General features: G+C 45.2%; 1 protein-coding gene across 1 annotated transcript in view; it reads left to right on the top strand.

Moving 5' to 3' along the window:
- Nucleotides 1-27,871, top strand: part of SLC24A3 (solute carrier family 24 member 3) — a 491,111-nt gene that overhangs the window by 339,623 nt on the left and 123,617 nt on the right. Inside the window, exons 4-6 of the mRNA XM_029917030.1 lie at nucleotides 15,559-15,633; nucleotides 19,064-19,148; nucleotides 19,526-19,629. Of these exons, the coding sequence (XP_029772890.1) occupies nucleotides 15,559-15,633; nucleotides 19,064-19,148; nucleotides 19,526-19,629 (264 nt within the window). The remainder of the gene's footprint in view (nucleotides 1-15,558; nucleotides 15,634-19,063; nucleotides 19,149-19,525; nucleotides 19,630-27,871) is intronic.

Here is a 27,871-nt window from a genome sequence, read left to right as displayed (position 1 = left end):
TCATCCTTACCATCACCATCAGTATCACAGTCACTATCACCTCCACTGGCATCATCATCACATCATCAAATCACTATCTCTCCCACCATCACCATAACATCATCCTCACCATCACCATCACCATGACTCTGACCATCAATATTACCATCACAGTCACTATTATCACCATTATCATTGTTGTCACCATCATTATCACATCATAATCACTGATCCCCATCATCAAAACCACTTTCATCATTATAGCGTTCACCTAATGGAGTCAACAGTGATTCTTGTTTAAGGCAGAAGTCTGCATTTATGCATTCAAACATCAGCCCAGAGTACAAGAACCTGCCCAAACTGCCCTTTGCCTATTTCTACAGCCTCTTCCATCTGTTTTCTCACCCTCAATCTATGCTCCAGCAATAGAAAATAATTTTTCATTTAACACAAACTGTGTTAATTTATAACACCATGCTTTTATTCATGCTGTTCCCTTGTCTAGCCACTTCTTTCCTGACTTCTTTGCTTGGCTTCTCAGATGTGATGTAACCATCAGCTCCTCCAGAGAGTCTTAGCAGATGCTTCCCCTCACTCTCTAAAATGTAGGTTAGGTGTCCTTCTAAGCTCTCATAGAATCTTGTGAATAGCTCTGTGTTTGCTTTAATGCCAAATACCCTGCCGACACATTTAGCAGACATGTTAGTGTTCCATCAGATCAACCTGAGTTCCTCCTACTGAGTTTGTGGCCTTTGAGTGTCATAGATTACCCTTATGCTTCTCATGGTTCAACCCTGTGACCTTCTAAGGTCTTGGGCTGCTAATTCTACTTCATGAAGGTATTCATGAATGCACTGAATCGGAACTGCCTGATAATTTGCATTCTCTGGGGTAGCAAATAGCCACCAATGACTGGTTGTTACAGTAGTATGGAAGCCCAGATCTTTTGTTTCAAGGCAAGAGCAAGTCTGTGGGGCAGCCTATACTCCAGAGTTCTCTGCAGGAAGAGGCTACAAGTAGGTGTCACCTGGCATCATACGTTCCCTTGGTTTCTTCTCTTTCATTGTCTTGATCCTCCACTACCTTTTCAGTCTCCCATTGTGTATGGCTTCTCCTCTGACGGTCTTCTTTTGGTGAACACAGTCAATATCCAGGAACCCTTTCCTTTGGCTTGGTTGATACTACCAGGGGAAGATTGCTCTTTCACACTCAGTTTCATGTTTAGATGGAGAGAATGGCTACCCAGAAGGTAGGGAATTTTCCACCCTCGCTTCCTGGAGTCCACTGGGAGTGGTGACCATGTGATGAAGATTAGGGGTTTTGATGTCACAGACTATCTTTGCTAATAAGGTGTGTTTCTTATTCCCTCCAAACCCCAGTTTCCTCTTCTGTAAAGTGGAAATCCTATAGGGCCAACTTCTATGTGTGGGTTATTGGGAGGGTGAAATGAGCTAATGCATTTTACACTCTGAGCCTAGGGTTGGCCCAAAGAAAGAACTCATTCATGCATTGGTGCATACCTCTAAGAAACATTCCAGAATTATTATCAGGCACTGATGTAAGACAGGGGATACAAAGTAAACAAAACTGTCCCAAGCCTATGTCCTGGTGTGCCATTGGTTGTTATTTGTATTTTTATCACCAAAAACTCTAGGCTGGAGGTGTGGGAGGACACCTTGGTGTGAGGCTCTTGAAGTTCACATATGGGTTCATTCTTTTAGTCACCAGGTAGTTAGTTTCTGTCTACTGGAAGAAACTGGAAGGGAGGTGGAAAGATGATGCCTGTTTTCTTGAATTTCCACATGAGGAAAGACGTAAGGGACAAAAGTCATATGTCCTCCTTTGAGCCCTATTGGGAACCTTAAGGTTGAGCATGTTGCTGTGGGAAGAAGCCTGGACCACTGGGCCAGGGCTAGGAGTTTCAGAACAAGCCAGACCATCATGGCAGGGCAGCTGCAGAAAAGTTAATTAACTGCCCAGGGCCTTATTTTCCTGTTCAAAGAAATGGGCAATTGACCTGAGATCACCATTCTCACTATTGACAGTTTAATTTGGTCATCTCAGTGCTTTACAATTGTTGAATTCAATAATTCATTCGTTCAGTACTTAATTAAGCCTGTGCTATGTGCCAGCCCTATTCTAGGCATTTGGAATACATCAGGAGATGAGACAGGCAGAGACCCCTGTCCTCACGGAGCTTATATTCTAAGAAAAGAGGCAGATAGTAAGATAAACAGAATAAGTAAATTGTTTGGCATGCTAGAAGATAATTCATACAATGGAAAAAGAAATCGTGGAGCAGAGTTTGGAGAGTGAAGAGGGGAGGTGCTGGAGAGGCATATTACAGGGTCAAGGTGGATTCCAAGGGGGTGATATTTGAGCAAAGAATGAAGGAAGTGAGGGAAGGACTCATGTGAATGGCTGAGGAGAGAATATGCCAGCCAGTAAGGGTTTTGAAGCACAGCTGCCCAGGTTTATTTATGCAACAGCTAAGAAGCCAGTGTGCCTGGAGCAGAATCAGCAAAGGAGAGAGTAGGCAGTGAAGCCAGAGTGACTACATTAGTTTCCATTACTCAAAACAAGGAGATTTTTACCTGAAGTCCAGATTCATAGCTTCACTCCTACAAAATCGGAATCTCTGGCCAGACTGAGCACATACTCTCAGGGAGCATTGGCTAAGGTAAAGCACAGGCTATCCATGTGAGATGGAACTACACTGTCCAGCAAGCCACAGACCCTACCTCATCTACTAATTCCTACATCTTGTGGGCCCCTGTAGGCAGTTGAGGCCATGGTGCCAGGCAGCAGCTTCTGACGACACCAAGATGCTCGAACTCATCATCTCTCACTGCATCTGCAACTTTCTTCACTGCCTGCTCCCTCAGCCCTGATTCTATGCCTATACTGGTCTAGGCTAAACAAAAACTTCTGGGTAAGACTTTGAAAACAAAGTATTTGGAAAGGAGGCCCATAGAGATGTAGGGAAATTATCATTCATGATTGTGCAAATGAGGTTCTTCTTTTGCAGTGAATTAATGGGCTTTATGGAGTTTGTGTGTGTGATGGGGGAAGGGGTTGCAAGGGAATAAGGAAATATTTGTCTTCCATTCATACTTGCCTCCTGTCCTGACCACAGGGCTCCAGGGAGGTTTCATTTACTTTTTTGCCAAAAATTAACATATGAACAGAACACAAAACTGTTTCTTGAGCACACCACCTCGCATATATTCAGATGACTACTGTCAAAAAACAAAATAAAACAAATTTTAAAAACCCAGAAAATAACAAGTGCTGGTGAGGATGTAGAGAAATAGAATCCCTTGTGCATTGGTGGTGGGAATGTAAAATGGTATAGCTGCTGTGGAAAACAATATGGAGGTTTCTCAAAAAGTTAAACATAGAATTACCATATGATCCAGGAGTTCCACTACTGGGCATTTACCCAAAAAATTGAAAGCTGGGACTTGAATGAACAATTGTATACCTATGTTCCTAGGGGCATCACTCACAATAGCCAAAAGGTGAAGTAACCCAAATGCCCACTGATGGATAAACAAAATGTGATATACATACATACATACATACATACATACATATATACATTTATACACACAATAGAATATTATTCAGCTTTTAAGGAAGGAAAATCTTTTTTTAAAGAGAGATAAAGTGAGCAGGGGAGAAGCAGAGAGAGAGAGAAGAGAACAAAATCAGAAGCAGGCTTCAGGCTCTGAGCTGTCAGCGCAGAGCCTGATGCCGGGCTTGAACTCACAAGCCGTGAGATCGTGACCTGAACCAAAATCGTATGCGTAACCAACTGAGCCACCCAGGAACCCCTTAAGGAAATAAATTCTGATGCCTGCTAAAACATGAATGAACCTTGAGGAATTATGTTGAGTGAAATAGGCCAGTCACAAAAGGACAAATATTTATTCCACTTAGATGAGGTGCCTACAGTAATCAATTTCATAGAGACAGAAAATAGAATGGTGGTTGCCAGGGCCTGGGGGGGGGGGTGGGGAATGAGGAGTTAGTATTTAATAGACACAGAGTTCAGTTTGGGAAGACAAAAATGTTCTCGAATGGATGGTGGTAATGGTTGTACAATAATCTGAATTTGAATGTGAATATTCTTTTGTTAAGTTTGTTTATTTATTAAGAAAGAGAGAGAATGCAAGCAGGTTATACACTATCAGCACAGAGCTTGATGTGGGACTCGAATCCACAAACCATGAGATCATGACCCAAGCCAAAATCAAGTCGGACACTAAACCTGCTGAGCCACCCAGGCACCCCATGAACGTGAATATTCTTAATGGCTTTGAACTGTACACTTGAAAATGGTTAAAATGGTAAACATTCTTGACTTGTTCATTTTAGCCACTCTGACTGGAGTGAGGTGGTATCTCAGTGTGGTTTTGATTTGTATTTCCCTGACGATGAGTGAATAGCAGCACTGCCAACAATAGCCAAATCATAGAAAGAGCCTAAATGCCCATCACCTGATGAGTGGATCAAGAAGATGTGGTATATATACACAATGGAGTATTACATGGCAATGAGAAAGAATGAAGTATGGCCATTTGTAGGAAAGTGGATGGACCTTGAGGGTGTCATGCTAAGCGAAATAAGTCAGGCGGAGAAGGACAGATACCATATGTTTGCACTCATAGGTCTAACAGGAGAAACCTAATGGAGGATCAGGGGGAGGGGAAGAGGGAAAGACAGTTGGGGAGAGTGAGAGACTCAAAACCTGAGAGATTATTGAATACTGAAAAGGAACCGAGGGTTGAAGGGGGAGTGGGAGGGGAAAGGGAGGTGGTAATGGAGGAGGGCACTTGTGGGGAAGAGCACTGGGTGTTATATGGAAACCAATTTGACAATAAACTTAAAAAGAATGCTAAACATTCTGTTGTGTATATTTTACCACAATAAAAAAAGTTAAAATTAAATTAAAAAAAATCAAATATACATAATACGTACTATATATCTATTGAGAGAGATAGAGAAGAGAAAGAATGATCCATCTCCTTTCAGAGAACTTGGACCCTCTACCCCAATCGGGTTTGCTCCCTTCTGTCTTATTTGAGGAAAAGCCAAAAAAAAAAAAAAAAAAAGGACTCACTTAGAGATGGGAGTGCTCCACAAACCCCAGGAAACAGTTCAATCTATGACCCCAGAAAAGCGTGTGTAAGCGAGCCCCATGGGGATCTGACCTAGCCAACCAGAGCATGCCTGTCCCCCCGAGTCTCCCAACAATTCTGGGTGTCCCTGGGGGGTGCAAAGTTCATGGCACTGTACATGTGCTCTCTTTCTTCCTGATCATGACCTCCTACTTGTATTTTTATTTTTCTTATGTCCCGATGCCTTATACTTATTTATGTGTACCATTATCTTATTGTATATGTTTTTATTGTGAGCCTTCATAAGTCACAGCAGGGGAAGAGAGTAACAAAGAGGCTTATGTCTTCATGGATGAAGTGTGGTTGGCCTTAAAAACCTGTTTGTGTCCCCTTTTCACTTCCTGCTTCTCCTCTGGCCCCCCTCTCCCACTGTTGCTCCCCTTTCTCCTTTCCATCTCCCCAGTTTTCCTGAGTGGTCATTCTCTGTCTGCACCCACATTTTCTTTGTCTCCTTTTCTCTGCACCACTCTGGACCCTGGAAGACCAGCCTCTAAGGATCTTATCTCCCAGGCTTCCGTGCCTCTGGGGATGGACAAGAGAGAGGTCTGGGCATTTCTTCCCTGTTCACTCTTGGCTTTCCAGGCTCTGGCAGCAGCTTCCCTCCACCCTCTGAAGAGACTCATCCCCACTACTGAGGCTGCAACAACTCGGTCCCCTCCCTCCCCTTGTACCTTCAGGGCACCATGAGGGAACATCTTTTCAAGTTGCTAGGCTCTGGGTGTGTTACTTTCTCTGTTGGTTCCCTTAACCCTTCCTGTACTACTACAGGGACGCCCTTCATCAGTCTCTCTGCAGGTAAAAAGAGTTCTCTCTGGTTAAACCCTTTGGAGTGGCCTTCTGTTTCCTACTCAGACTGTGACAGATGCACCAAGCCTCCTCACTATTCTGGACACTATTCTGGACTCACTCTCAAGGAGTCCCACTGGAGGCTTGTAGAAATAGACCAGGGAACACCTGGACCACCTGCCTCAGAACCACTTGGCGCTGATTAGAAATGTAGATCCCTGGGCCCCAACCCAAGGGCCTGCTAAAAGGATCTTCTGGAGGTGGGGCTGGGGAAACCTCATTTTTTATGCATTTCCCAGATGACTCTGGTACACTTTAAAGCACACAGCAATTTAGAATTCTGCGTGATTCTTTGTTAATATGTGAAATACAAGATCTAGCATCAGGTCTGATAACTATTTTTGAAGCAGTGACAAACATGTATGTGGTCTCTGCAGTGCTGGTGATGTGATATGAAAAGTCTGTAATTTCTACCAGGGCCATAGTGCCAGGTCTTGCCAGTACTGCTGTGACTTATTGCCTGTATTCTTAACGGAGGAAATGCTGAATTTCACTCAGAGACTACTGAAAACAAAGATGTGATTTGTTCTCATCCAGATAAACAGACTGCTGTGTTGTTCTGAGTACTGTCTGGGGGTGGGGGACAGTGAGGAGCTCAGGCACTGCAGCTTAAGAACACCCCCCGCCCCATCTTACAGGAGGTCTCCATAGAAGGGGATTTGAGACCTGACACAGGTTTGAGGAGTAGATGTTCCTTATATAAAGGGCAGGATGTTCCTTACATAAAGAGACCTCTCTTCCTGAGGTACCTTGTGGCATGGTGGTTAGGAGCGTGGACTTGAGAGGTAGTTCCCCTGGGTTTAAATCCTGCCTCTGCCACCTACTAACTGTGTGATCTGAGCCAAGTTACTGAACTTGGTTCCCACCTGTGATGCTGGAGTAAACCCAGTGTCCCATCCTGTACCGTTGTGAGTATCCACGGAGAATATGTGTGCCTGGTACCCAGTGAGCTTCCTCTAAGGCCCACATGTACATAAGCCTAGCTACATACACACCTGCCCCCAGAACTTTCCTTTAACAAATATGGTGGCAGATATTACCCCCACTTTTTTGAGAAACTGACAACCAAGAGAAATAAGTGACTTCCTCAGGGACCTAGGAACCAGTCTCTCAGAGTGGACACCATGGGAGAGGCTTCTGGGGTAAAGGGGATGGGGAGAAAGAGAGAGAGGAACACACAGGGAAACCATTGTTCTCTCACTGAAATATTTCTCCTGAGATGGCAAATGTCTCCTTCCCAAAGCTCCAAAATAGTCACTCCAGTGTGACGACCTCAAAGAACACTGATCAGCCATTTGGCCATCATGAAATTCCTTTCAAGTAACATAATTACAGGATTTATGCTAATGGAGCAGGTACAATAACATACTCATTTCCTTTAGCATTTGAGTTCCTGCAAGAGAAACCTTTTCAGAGTGGTTTTAAAGACATTCCTGGTGCCAACAGACAAAACGGCCCTGGGTGCAGGACTCAGGGATACAGTCCCTGTTTTGTGTTGGTGTCAACCTACAGAGAGTGATGCTATCCTCCAGGGGTGCTTGGGGCACGCACCAGGGTCCCAGATACTTGTGGGGAGCCCTCGCAGACATTTCCCCAGCAGGAGCCAGTGTTATGGTGAACTGGCCCTTGTGGGTCTTATTAATAATGCACGACATCCCTCAGCAACAACCGTCAAGGAACTTTGGAAAATTAAGATTTATTACTTAGAGGTTCTGAAGGGTCCACAGTTCGCCGGGGCAACACAGTGAGGGGCCTGGTGAGGGAGCGCACACCTGGGGCTCTGTCTTTGTTGGTGTTGAGGATGGGATGCCCGGGGTTTCACAGGCTTACTCTTTATTGGTGAATTTAAAGCGTACGTGTGGGAATTAGGACATGGGAAGAGAGCAGAGTCACCCGTGCAGTAAGTCATGTAGGTCACCCAGAGCTTTCTAAAATGGGAACCTCATGGGTGGGGCAGCCTGGCCCCTTATCTAGCAGTGTAGCTGACAATGTGTTTATTTGAAATAGATGTCTTCGAATTGCATGCCCTTACACTAGACCCTCAGGATTTTTAGAAAGCAGTTATTTCTGTGAGTGGCCATCTTGATTGCAAACTACATTTCATTCTTTCCACAGTCTCCTTTTTTAAATTTTTTTATTATTTATTTTTGATAGAGAGAGAAACAGAAAGCAGGGGAGGGCAGAGAGAGAGGGAGACACAGAATCTGAAGCAGGCTCCAGGCTCTGAGCTGTCAGCACAGAGCCCATAGCAGGGCTTGAACCCACAAACTGTGAGATCATGACCTGAGCCGAAGCCAGATGCTTAACCTACTGAGCCACCCAGGTGCCCCTCCACAGTCTTCTTAACCCCCTTCCTTCTTGGTTTCATTTGGGCTCTGCCAGAAGCAGACTCTGAGACAAGGGTTGGAATGCAAGTTGTTATTGGGGAATGGAGAGAAACATCGGTAGTGCAGTAGAAGTGGGGTGGACAAGGGAGGATGGCTAATAAAAGATGGGTGATCAAGCTTCTAACAGGGTGGGCACCTGAAGCTTAGTCATCTGGAGAGCCCAGGGAGACAGCGTGGTTACTCCACTCAGGAAGCAGGGGAGCTGGGGTACAGATACATCAACTCCCATCCGTCATTGCGGGAGGGCACCCAGGGGGCTGATAGTACCCTAGCACTTCTTGACTGCTTTGTGTAAGGGTAAATCAAAACTCTTTGAACAAATTGAGGCAGATTTTGGTGTTCAAAAGACACAATGGGGTGCTCTAAATTAATAAGATCTAAAGAATATATAGGACCAGGGGTCACATAGCCACCTATTACATTCCTCTTCCCTGATGCCCCCACCACCAAATCCTCTTGTGCAGAACCCTAGTCTGGCTGGAAGTTCAGAGTCTCTCTCCTAGTCACTAGGGAGAGTGAGTGTTTCCAGGAGAATTACCACTGTCGTAGTGACCGAACCCAGAAGTGAGTATGCACGTCAGTCCCAACAAGGCATCATAGGCCATTACATGCCAAGCTGGGATGGGGTGGGGGTGGGGGGGCAGGGATAATTTTAAAATAAATAGGGTTTTTGTTATTGTTTTATATTTTTATTTTTTTAATAGTTTATTGTCAAATTAGTTTCCATAAAACACCCAGTGCTCTTCCCCACAAGTGTCCTCCTCCATCACCACCACCTCTTTTGTTATTGTTTAAAAAGTTTGATATTATCACTTGAAACTATGAAAAAGACAGAGAAGGGAAAAGGAAATCTTTTTTTGGTTAATATTCAAACCATATTCCCTAGGAGGTTTAGAACAATTTCCACCAAGCCAGAGTTCTATAGATCTTCCCTAGGAATCGCTTGTCCAGCACCACCTTCATTGAAATTAAAGACAGCAACATGAGAGCAGATGATGTAGTAAAAGGAAATTGTCTGAGAAAACTGCTGACTGTAGATGCCACATAAAGCAGCAGGGTTAATGTTGCGCTGTTCAGGGACGTTTGCCCTCACAATTCAGAAGCCCTTATGTATATTGACATTTCAGCAAGAGCCTGTTCACCTCCATTAAGCCACAGGCCACGATAATTTCATGTTACCTTAGGTGCTTTCCAGTGTAACTACTATGGCCAGCGTTTCTCTAGTTTTATTAGTCCCAGTCAACCTCTGAAACCACATGATGAGATGGCATTTATCTTCCCAAATCCCAGTCTAGTGGCCACTTATTCTTTGAAGGCTTCTCTGGCCCCATTCACTAGCCTCACCCAGCAGAATGAACCATCTCCACCCATAATCAGATAGGGGGGCATGTGGCTGCAAGTGGGGAAGCCTAACTAATGGCCATGGAGGCAATTCGGGGTTCATTTTTCATTTTCTCACTTAAAGCGCAGAATAAGATGATTTCTGGCACTAGATCAGTAACGAATGGCATCCACAGGGCTCTGCCAGTTTGTGTATGTTGCTGGGTATCTTCGTGCTTGTTGTCCCATGATCATCTATGATGGCTGCTGCCACTCAGACATTACATGCAATTTCAAAGCTATAAAAAAAAATGCATCACTTTGTTGCATCTGGCTCTTGTTCTCATTGGCCTGAGATGTCATATGATCTTGGCTAGTTCCAGGGAGACTAGAAAAGCTGAGTATATTGTCATTCAGAACTTGGAAGTTACTTCTCATTATTGTTGTTTTCACCATGGCTGTTTGTTTCATCTTGGCTGTATCTGTTGCCTACTTCCCTAATAATGCTGTATAACAAATGGTCTGAAAACCTCAGTAACAGGGACACCTGGCTGGTTCAGTTGGGAGAGCATGTGACTCTTGATCTCAGGATCATGAGTTCAAGCCCCACATTGGGTATGGAGCTTACTTTAACAAACAAACGTAAAAATCTTAGTGACATACAACAGTACACATTTCTTTAGCTTCTGAGTTTTGGGGGTTCAGCTGAACTTTGGGGATCAGTTGACCCATGTCTGGGGTTAGCTGCTTGTCAAGTGATCTCTGACAGCCTCTGTGAGGACTTGGGGGACTTGGCTCTGCTCCACATGTCCTTGTCCTCCTGGCTCTGCTCTACATGTCTCTTGGCCTCCAGCAGGCCTGCTGAGGCACGTCCTCAGCATTACTGTTGTTGTGTGAGGTGTTTGGTCATGCCCAAGCCCCTTTACTCCCCTGTTTCCATATATTCCCCACAGTAGTTAACCCCTCTCATAACTTAACTCAAGAGGATGGTGTGGTTGGTCTCCTAGTGAAGGCTAAGTGAGGTAAGGAGAGCCACTCAAGGTCACAACAACTTGGAAGTGTCAAGTGTGGGATTTGACACGAGGACCTTTACTCCATCCTGGGCTTCCTCCAAGGCTCCAGGCTGCCTCTCTTTCCAAAGGTGACACCAGCTCCTCTTTGGGCATCTCCTGGTTGGACTCATTCATTTCATATACAAAGGTTCTCTCCTTCTGTGCAAGCCTGCCCTGAGATGGGGTGGATATGAATGTGGGAAGAGCATTGTTGCAGCCCTGCAAGGGAAGAGAAGCCAGGTATATGGACTTAAAACATGGATCACGTCCAGGTAGCACACAATCATGCCAAAGTACAGATTCCCACAGTGAGGACGCTGATAAGTTCCAAGGGAAGTGAAGGCCCTGTAGTGTGAGCTTGGAGTAGAAGCTGAAACAGACACCTCCTCTACTCTCCTCTGCAGACACTCCTCACTCATTATTTCCAGAAAGCGTCGTTCTGATTATTGTACCCAGACAGGAGGCTCAGATTCGGGGGTGTGCTGCAACGCATCTACCATCCCAGGGATCACTTCGAACATTTTTGAGGGGCTAAGTCTGCCTTGTATTTTTTATTGCACCTTGTAAAAAATAATACTATTAAAGAATGTCACCTGACAATTCCACATCTGGAAGTTTGTCCTAGAAATGCAAAAGGGTATATGGGTAAAGATGTCCATTGCAGCAGTGATGATGGTCCATTGATTAATAGAGGAAAATGGGAAGCCACTAAAACTAAAGAGGTCATAGGGTTTACTCCTCTTCATGCTGATCACACTGATGCATTTATGGAAGTGGTATATTTGTATGTAAGTGTATTATCAGAATTAAACTTTTAAAATAAAAATAAATAAAAAAAGAACATCAATGGCTCTGACCGGCAGCCCCCAGAAGTGGCTGGCTGGGATTCTGAAACTGTCCCTCCCTTTTGTATAGTTGGAAAAGTGAACTTATTCATAGACCAGGTGAAAACAGAAGGTGTCAGTTGGGCAGCAGTTCAGGAATGCCCTCTGTTTGGGGAGCAACTGGCCTCAGCAGGAAGGCTCAGAGTGTCCTGGGGTCACATCCAAGGCCTGCCATTTGCTAGCCATGTGTCCTTGGACTCACTACTGTGCTCTCAGAGGTATCTGGGGCCTGGGGCCAGTAACACCCTGCCTCCCACAGGAGTTAGAGAAATTATGTGAGACAGTCTCTGTAAAGTATCTGCAGTGTGCCTGGAATTCCTGGCCAACATAGAGTGGCTACATTAATAGTATGATTAGTACTCAGTATCCCCAATTATAATATTATATCCTTTGGAAATATAGGAGTGGCCAAATTAATGCAAAATGCTTTACTCTAAAATAGTCAGGACTTGTATGTATATTACCATCAACATCAGTAGGCTTTCTGCCTCTAAAAGTTGACTTCGTACATTTGTTTTGTCCCTTTGTTCTGTTTAGTTTTGAAATTTATTATTAATACTAGTAGTAGTAGTAGTAGTAGTAGTAGACCCATTTTTAGAGCCTTTTTTAGGTTCACAGCAAAAATGAGCAGAAGGTACTCACTTCCTTATCCTTCCTACCCTGCTACATGCACAGCACCTCCTCCCATCAATACCTGGTTGTATTTTGTTTGCTTTTCCAGTGGGAAACTGATTTCCAGTGGGTAACATGGCAGGAATCAGAGTAGAATATTTTGTAAGCAGAGTGGCATGCCAGAAGGTGCTCTGTGGCTGGAAAGGAGCCCCATCACCTGGCAGATGCCTCCACACAAAGGGTCTGATCGAGGGTAGGCATCCCCACGTCACACTAATGTGGCTTTCAGCAGCCATCACCCTTGAAATCACAGAGAGCCTGGAAGATTTATTCACTGCCCAACCCATTCCAAGTGTTGATTTGCAGTATGTTAGATAGAGCTTCTAGCCTCACAACAGGATCGATACATACTATTGGAACATAGTCTTGAAAAGATGGTTTATGGACTTTGCTATTTCAGTGAGTTGAGTATGGCAGCTACAGACAGCTTATTTAGATCTTGGTTAATTCACAGTGTACAATTCCATATTCCAATTACTGCATTTGGCTGTCCTTTCAAAGATAATGATAAAACCTGCATATCATTGGATCAGCCAAGCCATACAGAAAAAGAGGGTTTGAGTCCATTGCAATTTGGGAATGTATATTCTGACTCATCCACAAGCTGTAAATACAGCATTAATTTTGTAAAAATTGACATTTTCTTCCCCCAAAAATCCACAGGCAAATAATTCTGTACAGATTATGAATAGACCAATCAATGAAAGTTATTTTTAAGGTGTCTCTGCGTGCCAGACATCCCAGGCTCCTTGGAGATTAGAAAAGTATAAGACAGAGTCCTTACTCTAAAATCTCCACCACCTGCCAAATTCACGCAAGAAATACAAATTCAAGGTGGACAAATCAGAAAATATAGATAGGAATTATAAAAACAGTCATACCAACAGAGGGGGAAAAACTACTTTGATGTGTGGCCTTACAAACTCTTATTTACAAATGTACTTAGGCAAGTGTGTGCGTGTATGCTCTTATACATAGATAATAATGAAAAGGAGATTGTACACACTATTTTATAATATTTCTCATTTAGCAGCATATAAATGCCTTTTCTTGTCACTAAGTGTGGACTTAAATCATCTCTTTCAGCAAGGATTTCATTGATTGATGAATCATGGTTTATATAACCCATCTCCTGTGCTATATTGCATTAGGTTTTGATAATTTGTTATAGGCAGCATTTGGGGATGAATATCCCTGTTGCATATGGTTTCATTCACTTGTCTGATAATTCCACAGAATCAACTGTTAAGCTGCTTCTTAGAATGATACGGTCTGGTTGGAGAGCCCAAACACCTATGTGTGAAAAGGAAAAACGAGTTCATGAAGGTGGGGGGGGGGTGACTAAATTAGTGCCACAACCAAGAGTCAGAGGCCAGAGAGATCATTTCATGCTTGGGTTGCTATAAAAGGCTTCATGAAGGACAGCTGCAAGTGCCAGAAACCTCACTCAAGTCATCATGATTGTAAAAGGTGTATTATGGGTTTACAAAATTGGAAACTCCACTTTGATTTCAGATGCAAGCTGGGTGCAGAGTTCATGGGGTGTCCCTGAGCACCATTGTGTGCGTGTGGCTCTGAGTCTGTATCTGCATATGTGTTGGTGTGTGGCATGTCTGTCTGTCTGCCCCATCTCTTGGTTGGGTTTCTTCCTGTACAAACTGAATTCTCAGGCAAGCCCCCTCTGTATGGCAGCTGTCTCCAACAGCTCCAGACTCGGGCAGTGTTTGTATCTCATAAAGAGAGAGCCCTCCTCTTCCAGCTTCTCTGTCAATCCCTCCTTGGCTCCCTTGCAGACCTTTTGTTCACCTGCCACTGCTGCCACTGCATGAGGTGACAGAGAATGGGGGTGTCCTAGTGGCTAGCCTGGGCCATGTGCCTGCACCTTGTGCTGATGGGAGTGGAGAATGTGTGACTGAAGGTCTGTCCAGTGGAGCAATTCTCAAAAGAAAAAGATGTTGAAAGATCAAAACATGAACCCGTGTCACTGCTGAGGATGCTGGACCTTGAAAGATGAGCAACTACACCCATTTGATGTTTTGGGCTGCAAGTAACAGGAAAACTCCCAAGTCAAACTGGCTGAAATACTTTACTACAAAATGTGGAGACAGGTTTGCTTTAGCACCACATGCTCAATGGCTTGGTAAGGTCTTTAAGTTGACTCAGGGTTAACTTCCTTTCAAATCCCATTTCCCTCAGTATGGCTTCCAGGGGACAACCAGGACCCCCAGCTTCCATAACCAGTGCCAGAGGGTGAAAAATGGAACCCACTGGCAAGGACTATAAAACCCTTCCTACAATTTCTTTGGACCATCCCAGGTCACATGTCTACTCCTGAACTGGTAGCCATCAGTGGGAAATACTGCATACTGATTGGCCAGTCAGTTCCACTTTTAGAGGAAAGGGTGGGGTCACCTCCCATGGGTTGTGTTGGATATTGGGATGAAACTGGGGTCCCATTAGGAAGGAGTGGAGGGTGATACTAGGTGATAAACCAATAATGGAATCCAAATAAAATTTCATCAGTTAGAGAGGAAACGAGGTTAAATGGGTGGTTAATGCCCAAAAGTTAGAATTCCAAGGTTTTTCCTGGGAATAGCTGACAGGAAGCAAGATTGCAGAGGCTGTCCTATAGGAAACAGCAGGGTGAATGAGCTCAGTTAGAAGTATTCATTTGTTTATTCCTTCATTGCACATATATTGTTTGAGCACCTACTATGTACCAGGCCTTGTGCCCAGTTTTGGGGATAAATAAGATAGATAAAGTTCATATCTGTATGGACTTCTAGTGAGTGAGACAGATAACAAACAAATTAATTTAACACATAATATGTCATGGAAAACAAATCAGGATAAAGTGGCTAGAGAGAAAAGGGGGGGAGGGGAGTCCAAGGCCTCTTGCTTAGGTTGACATTGAACCAGGGACTTGAAGGACATGATGGAGGGAGCCAAGGTCATCTGTGGGAAGTGTGTTTTGGTCAGAGAGAACAGCAAGTGCAAAGACCCTAAGGCAGTCATCCATACTACATTTGGTGGACAAGGAAGAGAGTGGTAGATAATGAGGTGAAAGAGGAGGGGTGATATGATGGAGGGCTTGCAGGCACTACAGTCTTTGCACTTTGAGTAAAATATTGGGTCCATGATGTGAGAGAATGTTTTTGAAACAGAGGGTATCCAGACCCTCACCCTGTGGCTCTGCCTTGACTCTGACTTTAACCCCTTTTTTCCTCCCTTCCAGGCCATGTACATGTTCTACGCCCTGGCCATCGTGTGTGATGACTTTTTCGTCCCCTCCTTGGAAAAGATCTGTGAGGTACGTGCCCTGTATTCTGAGCATGTCTGAGCAGACTGTGGAACAGTACTGCTCCAGCCTCCTTCTCCAAGGTCCTGGGGAGCCCTCCCTGCACTCCCCCCGATGGGGGGGGGATGCCAGGCATCAGCATGCTTTTGAGTGATGAACAGTATTAGCACAAAAGCTCCAACAGCATGTTTAGAATGTCAGGGTACCGACCCATAGTTGGCCTTTAACCCAAATGACCAGCTGTCTCCACTCCTTTTAGAGGCAATTCACGATGCTATTTGTGTTCAACTTTGCTGTTTTCTTTTATTCTCTTATAAAAATTTCTAAAGTATATCTATTTATTTTAAGGAAGAGAGAGAGAGAGTGCAAGCAGGGGAGGGGCAGAGAGAGGGGGAGAGAGCAGAGCCTGATGCAGTGTAGAGCCTGATGCAGGACTTGAACTCCTAAACTGTGAGATCATGACCTGAGCTGAAATCAAGGGTCAGAGGCTTAACCCACTGGGCCACCCAGGTGCCCCTTCTTTTCCTCTTTTATCCTGCTCTTCCTTTCTCTCTATATATCCCTCATCTTCCTCTCCTCAGTTTCCTTCTGCTCCTGTGACCCTCCCTTGTGGGATCCTCACAGGGTGGGAAATCTTCATCTACATACCTCCATCACCCTTCCTCTCTGTACATGTACAGAAATGCTCTAAGCAGAGACTGAAAAAGTGAGAAGATGAAAGAACTGGCCACAGAGAAAAGGAAAGGGACTCTGTTTGAAATCAGCCCAGTGAATGCCAGGTTGAAGACCAAGTTAAATCCCTTTCATCAGAAAATATTCAGCCTGTTTAGAACACTTTCATTCTCTCGCCTTTTCATTTCCTTGTCTGTTCTGAAATGTAGTTTCCTTTATCTGGAAGCTTTCCACTTTATTTTATTTTTAATTCAGAATCCTGTTTTCAGAAAGGATCTCTCCCAGACACACCTCCCATCTGGGACTCATTCCTTCATGTCGTTCTCAGACTTTGTCATCCTTCCCCTTTCCTCCCCGCCCTCCCCACCTGTGTGTCTGATTCATTATTTCTTGGGGGGCAGTGGAGGACACGAGCTGCATTTCTGTTAAGTTCCCAGGTGGATGCTGAGGCTGTTGGTCCGGAAACTACACTTTGATATCACTAATTTAAGCAGTTTCTTCTACATCCTGGAAGTCTGTTTTTTGTACTGAAAAGTAAAATAAGATAAAATAAAAAAGAATCATTCCACAGAAACCCTGGAGGGGCCCAGGAGTAGGTTCCTTTATTTGATGGAAAGAGAAGGAAAGTGATAAAGTTGCATCTTCGGTGGACAGCAGGCACATGTGGAGGTCCTTTGTCCAAAGTGGTGTAACTGGAATACTGGTCACTTTCTGTAGCAGGAGAGGAAGTGCACCTGTAACTGGGATCCTTTGTGATCTCTGAAATACCACCACTTGGTGCTCTATTCATTATGCACGGCAAAGTACTCTCTTTCTCACACAACTTTTTTTTATAGCAGATTTAAGACCCTGTTCTAGAAATGTACATATTCTTGTCAGAATGTTTTCTACTCGGGAGAGATGAAATCCATAGCACTGGCAAGCACACCCCTGGGAAAGGAAATGTGATGAAATACAGCATAGTTTTTGCCATACACGGGCTGTGGGGCGCAGAGCAGCCCCACGGCGATACAAACCAGGAGTGCTAGAGGAAGTGCTGGGAAGTTGGAAAGTACAGAGAGAGGAAAGGGGAGGGAGAGCTTAATTGGGCCAAGGGGTCAGGGAGGGACTTATGCAGGGGGCAATACTGGATCAGAACAGCTCTTGGAGGGATTTTTCACATTTGAAAGCAACACATCTCAAGGAAGGATTTGTGCAGAGAAGAGTCTGAGCCCCAGGATGAAGAAAGGAGAACTCAGGACTGGAATCAGCATGTGGGGGATCCTGGGGAACCTGAGGCTGGGGCACCAATAGTTACCAGGGCTCAGGAGGGAGCTCGGAAGGCTTTTGATGGACAGAGGCATCCAGAGGTAGAAGATCTCACACCCCTGGCTGGTGATTCTAAGCATCCAGTGAGATGTTTTCAGGGCCCAGGTGAATTAGGGTAAAAGAGGAGGAGATGAAAGGAGACATGGAGGAAGAAGCAAACTCAGTGGATCAAAGAGAGACCCAGGAACTGGAGATGAGCTTGAGGTGTAGACTCCACAACTAATGCTCCAGCAGGGGCCCTGAGATGGAATGGACACAGCAGTACCAGGCTCGGGCTCATGGCAAGTCTTGGCAGACCACCATGGAGCGTGAGCTCTGTGTTAGGTTACCTTCCGGGACTCACTGCCCAGGGGACTCACCTGCACCCCTCACAGCCACACCTTTCAACTCGAGGTATTAGTACCTCTATCTTAGAGTCTTCTCAGAACCCCATGTGCAGTGGAGCTGTCCAGTCCCGAGCGAGGGATCCCCAGGATTCCAATCAGAGTGCTCCTTTAGGGTCCCTACTGCCGCCTGTTGCCTGTCAATGGAGCCAGTGGCCTATGCCGAGCCCATGCTGCCCCTCCATGGCTGAGCAAGGAAGTGCAGCTGTCCGTGCCGCTAGGAAGAAGGACTGATATTCAAGACTAGCATTTCCAAGCTGGGACCCAGGAGGGGACTGGCTATTTACTGACAGCCAGCAGCTAACGTTCTGGGTCATGATTGAATACAGAAAGGCTAAACACGCCAACCAGCCTCTAATATGTATTTTTCTTGTCTTCTTGCAAATCACCTTTTGGATTAACAGACAATGATTGTATAGGACATCTTGGCAGGGTGTCATTCTTTTCACTCAGCTCCAATGCCACCCCCCATTCTCCGTACCCCAGGGCTTCAAGACTGCATTAATGATGAAGAGTGGGTTTCAGGAGGGTGACACCCCCACCCATAAGCTGCTGTATTCTCCTAGAATCAAGAGTTGCAAACTGATTAACATTAGCCTCAGTTAGCCCGAGAGGCATGGTGTTGAAACAAATCAATTTTTTGCATAAAAATGTGGATTCCACCATTTCTTAAGAAATAAGGATATTTGGCAACGTGGAGGGAAGTGTGTGGTGTACCCTTTTTTTTTTTTTTTTTTTTTTTTTTTATGGTGTACCCTTTAGAAAGGAGGCAAGCACCCACCACGCTTCACACCAGCCCACCCTACTCCCCCTCATTACTTGCACATAACTGGGGGCATCTAGGTTGGAAATTCTAGATATTGTCAAGAGCCTTTAACTTACAGAGATGTGCAGCCCCCTTCCTGATCCTGTCCCTGAGGAGGTTGGCCAGAAGAGCTGTGGTCCCGCAGGGATTGGTGCAGGAAAGGCCAAGCCCAGCATGAGGGAGAGGACCTCAGCTTGGGACCTCAGGAGTCATGGTGGCCTCTGTTCCCAGGGGAATCCTGACTCATCTGTGCTTTGTCCTTGCTCCTCTGTAGCGCCTGCACCTCAGTGAAGATGTGGCTGGAGCCACGTTCATGGCAGCAGGGAGTTCGGCCCCAGAGCTGTTCACATCTGTCATAGGTAGGTGATGACCTGGGGACATCTCAGCCCTGCCCTCTCTTAAGGAAAAGGGCTGTGGGGACAGATAGCCCTTCCAGTGGGTGTGCTAAAAGGAGATAAGAATCTCAAGACCCCAAGCAGTAGAACATCACCTTCCCACCCATGGTGGTTGCTGTTGTTTTATTGAAGTGACGCTTTCACTTTGCATGAATGTGTCTCAGATCCTGTTGCCATGGGCCCATGGAACAGTGCCCCCAATGCAGATTTTAAAATTCTCTCCCATCCTTGGCTATTTCCTATGGATCCTGAAAACTGTCTAAAACTTGTGAAAACTATCCCACACCCACATCAGAATTGATCCAGCCATAATAGCCAGCCTGACATCAGGTCTCTTTCAGGGGTCTTCATCACCAAGGGCGACGTGGGAGTTGGGACCATCGTGGGCTCTGCAGTGTTCAATATCCTGTGCATCATCGGCGTCTGTGGGCTCTTTGCTGGGCAGGTAAGACTGCCGGCAGAAAGTGGCAAGGGGTAGGAGGGGACAGCGCGGAGGTGAGGCAGGGGTCTGTCTTTCTGAAACACCATCAACACCAGGGCAAGTGGTCTTGGGCAGCAGTAATATGGGATCTCATGCCAGGAGGCTGGCCCAACTGGAACTGGAAAATGTCAGGCATGATATTTGGTCTCCATGTTGATGGAGTACAGAGCGCCTAGGTCCACATGAGTAATTAACGGGCCTGGAGGTGCAGGGTACAAATCTGAAGGTGTCAAGCTCATTTTGAATGCCATGATCTGAACAGGAATGACCTAAAACAATTTGAGGTGTGGCTTTGTCTCCATGACAATAGAGTAAATAAGAGTGGGGGGAGGGAGGGAGAAAGACATAGGAAATGACAGATTTTTTTCTGCTAAAAACCGTTTGCTGTCATCACCATGTAGGACAGTTTTGCTACAGCCATCAAGCAATTTATTTACATGTTCACTTAGCTTACTTTTGGGGTCACCAGGGGCTTTGCATGCCTGCATTTTATCTTTGGAGACTGTTCCACTCTGGGGAGTGTCACGAGGTCTGGTATCTGTTTTGGAAAGCCTTGGGAAGACACTCAGAACTCAGCCAAGTGCAAGGCTTGCTGGCATCCGGTACAGTTCCTCAGGTCCCAAGGGTCTGCCAGCTCTGAGGTCCTAGTTCAAAATGGAATTTTGTTCAGGAATAACACAATCTTGAGCTCTGCCCAAACACCCAGAATTTAAACATCTTCTAGGAAAAGCACCTTCTAGAAGCCGTTTGACAGCACTCTGCTTGCAATATTGACCTTGGTGATCCTAACCAGCTCCCTCACTGTGGGGGCACAGGGCTCTGCTGGAGGAGGTGGGCTGCTTTGAAAGGCTAAGGAACGCTCCTTTGAACCTTCTTCCATACCATTTTGGGGCCCCTCTGTGTCCAGTGAGATGGCCAGGGGCACCCACCCTGCCCATCTCTCTAACACAGATTGGAGAGTCTATACAGTGGCACACTGTGGCACACCATTACTGTTCTCCACTGCCCAATTCTAACTGCTATCATTTCATGTCCATGGATTTGTCTGGATTGTCTGGTGGGCTTGCTGCTTGTGGGTGACAAGCAGAGAGACCCCTCGATCTCATCAGGAATTGGCTCCAAAGCCCCCAGGTGGACAGCTGTGTCCATACGTGGTGATTGTGCTCTCCCCAACTTGATAGACTGACATGTTCTTTTTTCTCATCCTTTTGATCCATCATCTCTGATCTTAGATTCTGTGGACCCACAATATTATGCTTTTTAGACCTTTTATAAAATATAGCTAGTGCAAAGAAAAACAAAACCCTGAAACAAAAAATGAGTCTCCATCCTCACCTTCGGTGCCTTTTGCACGTTCCTGGATCTCATCTGAGTCCACCGTCTTCCTGTTGCCCTCTGGAGATGAATAGTCACATCCTGCAGAAGAGGCTGTTGCCATTCACACTTTCTTAATTAGCATTGTCACCATTAGCACTATGATTATTAGGCTGGCCATTATTCGTGTTGTCATTAGTTCATTAGTCATTTGTACCTGCCTCCTGATGGAAAGGCAAGCCCACAGGGGGAGAAGTAACGTAAAGAAACGAAACAAATGACTGGGAAGGATCTAGTAAATGCCATGCAACTAATTACATATGAAGTGGCTTGAATTCATTGTATTCATAATTTATTTAGCAATGCAGTTAATCACTGGCTTGGTTAGATCACCTGCTTGAAAGGCAGATTGCTTCCTGAACTTCAGCACGTGCTGGTATCAGTCACTTTACTCCCTCTGGAAGGTCTTTGCCAAGCTCCTCTCACAACCCTGCACCATCATGGAGAGAAGGGCCACCACAATGTTGTTGTGACCCATATGATGATTCTGGATGCCAGCACCTCCTGCTTTTCTTTATCTCCTGCCCACTTGGAAATTGCTGAGGCCGTCCACCTCTCTTCAGGAGTGTGTAGAATCCCTGAAGTCTTTACAGAGGGAGCAGAATTCTGTTTAAGAAAGAATGTGGGCCTACGAATTGTACTTGCTAGGGTCTGAATCCCAACTCTGCCATTTGCTGGCTATGAAATCTTGGAGAAGTGACTTTATTGCTCCTCTGAGCCTGTTTTCAAAGCTATGGAGCAGGTGGGTGTAAGCCCACTTTCCGCCTAGCATCACCGTAAGGATGAAACATAACATGTTCAGCATTGGGCAGGAGTCAGTCCACATGGTAAATGCTCAATAAAAGAGGCAATTATCAGTTTGCAGAAGAATAGTATCCATGGGGTCCTCACCTCCAAATCCCACCTTAAGTCACTGTGATAATTTGGCTGAGAAGTTGGTGGGCTTTATTAACTAGTGGAACAGCCATAGGATACCAGGTGGGGAAGGAACGGGAGGTCAGGGAGAAGGTCTTCTACATGAAAACCAAAATAAGGAGATGTTGATAAAAGAACAATCTCAGGGGACTGGTCCTCATCTCTGTGCTGTCTGATCAGTGGGAGGGAAAGAAAAAAATCAGTGAGAAATGAATGCTCCCTTACAATTTGAGAAACAAACATTCCTGGGTGGTAGAGGCAGTGTGGTGGAACATTACAGCAAGGCCTGGATATTGGGAACTGAACTGATTAATAAAATCCAATCATGGGTCTCACTTAGCATGGTTATTTATGTGGCTCCACATTTTCATTTGGCTGGGAGAGTTCCCCGCCAGTGCCCGTGGGCTTTTCTCTAATGTATTCTGGCCTGAAGGGCTGCTCATGACCAAGTCTGTTACTTCTCTGAAATCCAAGTAATTAAGCAGTAAGGTTTGAGTTCCTGTCTCAATTAGGGTTCTGATGAATTCAATGTAATTAAATGTCTGCCGTATTTGCAGTTTGCAAACATACCCAGCACTTTGGTGTTCGCCTAAGGTGCTTTGGGGAGTTTTGTGGGATGAGAGGAAAATTGCTTCTGAGAGAGTGGCTTATAGAGCAGTTGTTGGCGTCTCCACAAAACATTAACAGGGCTGTGGTCCTACAAGTTTTCTTTATTTAAAAACAAAACATAATAAGAGTGAGAACACTAAGCTCTGGATGCAACATACTAATGCATTTTGCATATTGTGTTGCAAGAACTCCATGCCAGTTTTGTGAAACAATGTACATATGAATTTAAATCCACCATCCAGAGCAGATTAACCACAAAGAGAAAGTAAACAGTTTAAGCACATCCCAGATTAGGATGCTCATATTCCTGTTATTCCAGGCTGGCAGATGGCTCTAGTTTATATTAAAGAACTCCAGCATCAGCCCTCCTTGCACTCTGGAAATGTGCCCGATGTTCTCCGGCAAAGCCCATCTAACCTTGACTGATTTCACCTTTCTCCAGTAATGCCCTGTCCGTGCTGGCCCCTTTGTGCAAACCCAAGCAGCACCCAGAGGTTATTCATCTGACTTGAAACCTACCTTCAGTTGGGTTTCCACAAGAGACCAAACAGTGATTCAAAGGCAGGTAGTTATCTGAAAGGGGATCCCAGGCCATGCTGGAGAGGGGGGAAGTGAGACCAAGAAGACAAAGTAACCAAGGAAAGTGTGTTACCAAGCAAGTTACCACTGAGCAGCTGGGAGTTACTTCTGGGGTAATGGAGACTGTACAGAGCACAGGGCTCTAAGGTATCCAACCCAAAGGAGAGGGAGCTGGGGCGTTCATCCACCAACCTCCAAAAATCATTGGTAAGGACTGCTCCTGCTGGACATGGGCAGGATGGACTTTGGGGTCCAGGGAAAACCCCCAAGATAAGAGGCCTGGAAGCCCGGCCGTACCTGGAAGGACCCGAAATGGTAAAAGTAGGTAGACAGGAATGCAGCTCATAAAGCATTTGCTACAAACTCCACTAAGCCTTTAAAAACAAGCCACCTGGAGGGTCTCATTCTCAGCTCCCCTGGATGAAACACAGGCTTTACCATTAGGCTGTCTATTAAGAGCTCAGGGCCAGGACATCCTGCATTTAGGGAATTTCCTCTAGTGTTAAAAATAACAGCTACCATTCTAGGCACTTGCTGCCTCCAGTTAGGATGCAGAAGGCCTTAGCTCCCATGGGAACACCAAAAAGCAATCTGGATAATATAAAAATCATACTTGTATATGGGACTATCATAGAATAATGGAAGCAGGAAAGACTTGATGAACTGTTTTCCAGAGAGAGGAGCTCTTTGTAAGGGAGCTGAATCCTGACAGGTCTGGATGCAGGGAGAACAGAGGGCTGTGAAGATCCAGAACTTTGCCAACTAAGCTACTGGCGGTGCCGGAGATAGCTGGGATGTCCTGGAGTCTGTCACATACAAAGACTGTCACATACGTATAATAACAATGCTCAACAGAGGGCACCGGTCCTCTCCACCCCACCCCAAATATGCTAGGAAAGAGATGTGAAAGCAGAACTGAGAAGCAAAGAGAAACCATCCCATCTGCACCATCTCTCACATTCTCCCAATGCCTGCAGTCTAGGACCCCCAAATCCAACCCTAAGAACCAAGAGACTGGCCCTTTCTTCAGAAGCTGGCGGTGGGAGGTGGGGATGACCACAGGTGACCCAATGCTCAGTCCCCGTCAAATGAACACTTGCTGAGATCTGAATAATCACCTCCTAAAAACCAAGGTGAGGAGATGATTATGGATGAGAGGAGACATGAAATTTCTGGGGGAACATCAGTAGTTTTCTTCAGTTCTCACTCTTCTTCTGTGTATAATTTCCAAGATGCAATAATAAAATCCAAAACCTGTGAAGAGACAGGAATTGGGCTCATAACCATGGAAAAGCAGCAGCAGAAACAAATCACAGATGATACAGATACAAGAATTAGTAGAAAAGAATTTAACACACTTATCTAAATGGGGACAGATGGGAAAAATAAACGAATGGATGGGTAATTTCAGCAGAGAAATGGAAAAAAAATTAAAAACCCAGATCGGAACTATATATCAATGATCAGCCATCATTTTTTAAGCATGTAGGCACTACAATGTGCCTGATAAATATTTGTAGAAATACACCTAAAACAGTATTATCCTCATTTACAGCAAGTAAGCAGGTACCTGGGCACAGGAGGAGCTACCTTAAGTTGGTGAAGCATGGATTGTAGCCCATATCTGCTGAGTGTAAAATTCGTTCCCCTTCCTCATGGGGAGCCTATAACTTAAAACTCCCCAGATGTTGTTATTGTGTTATTATGATTATTTCTAGCATTTATGTGTTCTTTAGAAGTGTGGAGTGTAGGAACTGGGGGCAATGCAAAGAATGTACCCGTCAGAACAATGGTAGTGGCCTGGGATGGGTGAGGAATGTACTCAGCCCAACAAGTGCTCAGCTAGAAGCTTCTCTTATCATCATATGGCATCATCTACTGCCTGACTTTCACTTTCACTTAACAGATGAGGATTCCAGCTAATAAACACAGTGAGTAACCCATAGGCCACCCTGGTTTACCCTGTACACCTTGGTTTTTAGCTTATTGTTTTCTAGACAAAACACAACACATCTTATCATGTTCCAGTTCTGATTCCCCAAGAGGCTGGAGGACTGAGAACAGGTGAGGCTAAATCCCCCGCCCCCCCCACACACACATTCCTGAAAACAGAGGCTGGAGGTCTATCATTCACCCTAGAAAGGGAGATGAAAGTGCATGAGGGGAAATGAGTAGTCCATGGAGTATTCGAGGGTGCTGGTAAAGGCCTGGCCTGGATGCAGGATGCTTTAATATTTGTGGGGTTTTTTTTTAATTTTGAGGGACAGAGAGAGACAGCACAAGCAGGGGAGGGTCAGAGAGAGAGGGAGATATAGAATCTGAAGCAGGCTTAAGGCTCTGAGTTAGCTGTCAGCACAGAGTCTGACGTAGGGCTCGAACCCATGAACTGTAAGCTCATGGCCTGAGCCAAAGTGGGATGCTTAACTGACTGAGCCACCCAGGTGCTCTGCTTTAGTATTTGATACAGTGAGTAGGAGAGGAAAACTTTGGAAGTGGGAGTAACCACAAGTAGGGTCAGGTCTGTCTGGAGCAGCCACTGGATCTATCACATTCCAGTAGAATACTAATTTCTCCCAGTGATACCTGCTGGCCACCTGCCTCAGGAAAAGCTTGCTAGAAGGCAGATCTTCAGTCATAGTTGAGACCAACTGAAATCAGAAGAGCAGATGTGCCTGCTTGTGTCCCACCTTCAGGCTCAGCTCAGCTCACATTCTTGGACTAAGTTTGGCCTTGGGCAAGAGGCAGCCTGTGCTGGGCAGTTGCCCCAGGTGGCATGAACTGTCCCACCCCTCTTTGATACGCCAGTCCTGTAACTGGCTGTCTGCCCTCCCTGTCCCCTGGCTATTTCTTTTCCCTGGCTATTCTCCACCTTCCCTTCAAGGCCAGGTAATAATCCTCCCTTGTTCCTGGCCCAGAGTTCCATTAATGTCAGCCACCCAGCTTTGACTTGCTCCTCTGCATCCTCATCCTAGAGCTGTTTGTTAACTTGACTTGAGTTTACAGCACTTTTCTCTTGCTTGTTCTACTTCCTTACAATATTCTCCTGAAATCTGATCCATTCTTGGACCCACATTTAGATTAAGATGCTTTCAGTTTCAGGCAACAACAACAACAACAACAACAACAAAACACCTCTAACTAGTCTATTAAATGAAGGGAATTTATTGGTGTCTCTAGAAAATACAGAGTAAAATGGACATCAGGCATGGTGGACTCAGAGCTCTAGCCCATTTTCTGTGATTCTCTTATCACTAACCTTCTTTGACTCCTTCATCAGACTGTCTTTCATGGCAGAAGAAGACTGCAGCAGTTTTATGACTCCCATACAGCACATTGACTAGGAGAGAAAAGAACATCTCTCCCTACCCCTCTCATCCTACACCTGGCATGACCAAATAAAACTCATTGGACCACCTTGGATCACCTGACCATCCCTGAACCAGCCACTGTTGTAAAGGAACTAGAGTAACCCAGTTGGCTAAGGTTAATCAAGAACCACACACACATTTTCTTCTTCCCAGACCTAAGAATGTGATGAGTTCCCCCCAAATACATAGCTTTTGGTCCTGATTATCATACAGAGCAGATAAATGACTCCTGCACAAAGCCTGTGCCATATCACACACTGCCTCAATGCCTGCTGTCTCTTGGCTGGTGTAACATAAATGATAAAATGCCCAGACCCACCATGGGTCTTTGTGTGTGAGCACAGGCCTCTTGAGTGAACAGAGAGACCATCACGGGTCTTTGTGTGAACATTCCTTTATGGGCAGATAACTTAGTTGTGGGATTGCTGGGTTGTGTGGTGAGTATGTTTGTAAGAACGTGCCAGCAGTTTTCAGAGTGACTGCACCATTTTGTATTCCCTGTAGTATGTGAGACTCCAGATGCTCTGTATCATCACCCGCACTTGGTGTTACCTGTTTTGCTTTGTTTCAGTTTTAGCCATTCTAGTGAGTGTGGGTGGCACCTCACTGTGGTTTTAATTTGCATCTCCCTGATGAGTCACAGTGTTGGGCATCTTTTCACACACTTGCTTGCCATCCAGTATCTTCTTTGATGGAGACTTGGTTCAAATCTTTGCCCATATTTTTAATTGGAGTTTTTGTCCTCTGATGTCACTGTTCGAATGCCCTCTAACCATCTCATTCGACTTCCCCTGAGTCACGCTGTCCAATTCATTTCCATTTCCAAATCAACAGAGCATAAGGCCATTAGAAATGATTTAAAGTGATCATGGCAATATTTTATTTTGTTGCTTCCATTGGGTTTACAAGAGACATATTCAGAAACAAGTACTCCTTGGGTATGTGGGAGAAAATGCCAAGGTCACCCCCTTTCATCTAGCCTGACTGTGTGTAGCAGTCACTGAGATCTGAGACCCATCATTCCAGACATGCAAGGAGGAAAACGGGAGTCTCTGGCAGTCTGAGCCAAACATTCCTCTCCTGTAATTAAGTCTCACATTGCTCCTTGAAAGTTAGCAAAGGGGGTGGGGTTTCAGGTCTCCGGTTACATCCTGAAACCGGATGGGAGGACAATTCTCGGTGTTGCCAAAGACTTTGAAAGTACAAGGAGACCAGAACCTTATAGTCACCACAGCTGGGCACCACCCCATGAAGAGAGTCCATATTTTAGGCACAAATGATATTTCTTTTCACCATCATGCCCAGTGGACATGACAACCCCCACCCTGCTTCCTGGGGTAGACACGTGGGGCTCTCAGCAG

This window comes from Suricata suricatta, chromosome 12 (assembly GCF_006229205.1).
Source record: "Suricata suricatta isolate VVHF042 chromosome 12, meerkat_22Aug2017_6uvM2_HiC, whole genome shotgun sequence".
NCBI lineage: Eukaryota > Metazoa > Chordata > Mammalia > Carnivora > Herpestidae > Suricata > Suricata suricatta.
This window is presented reverse-complemented; position numbering and strand designations above follow the sequence as displayed.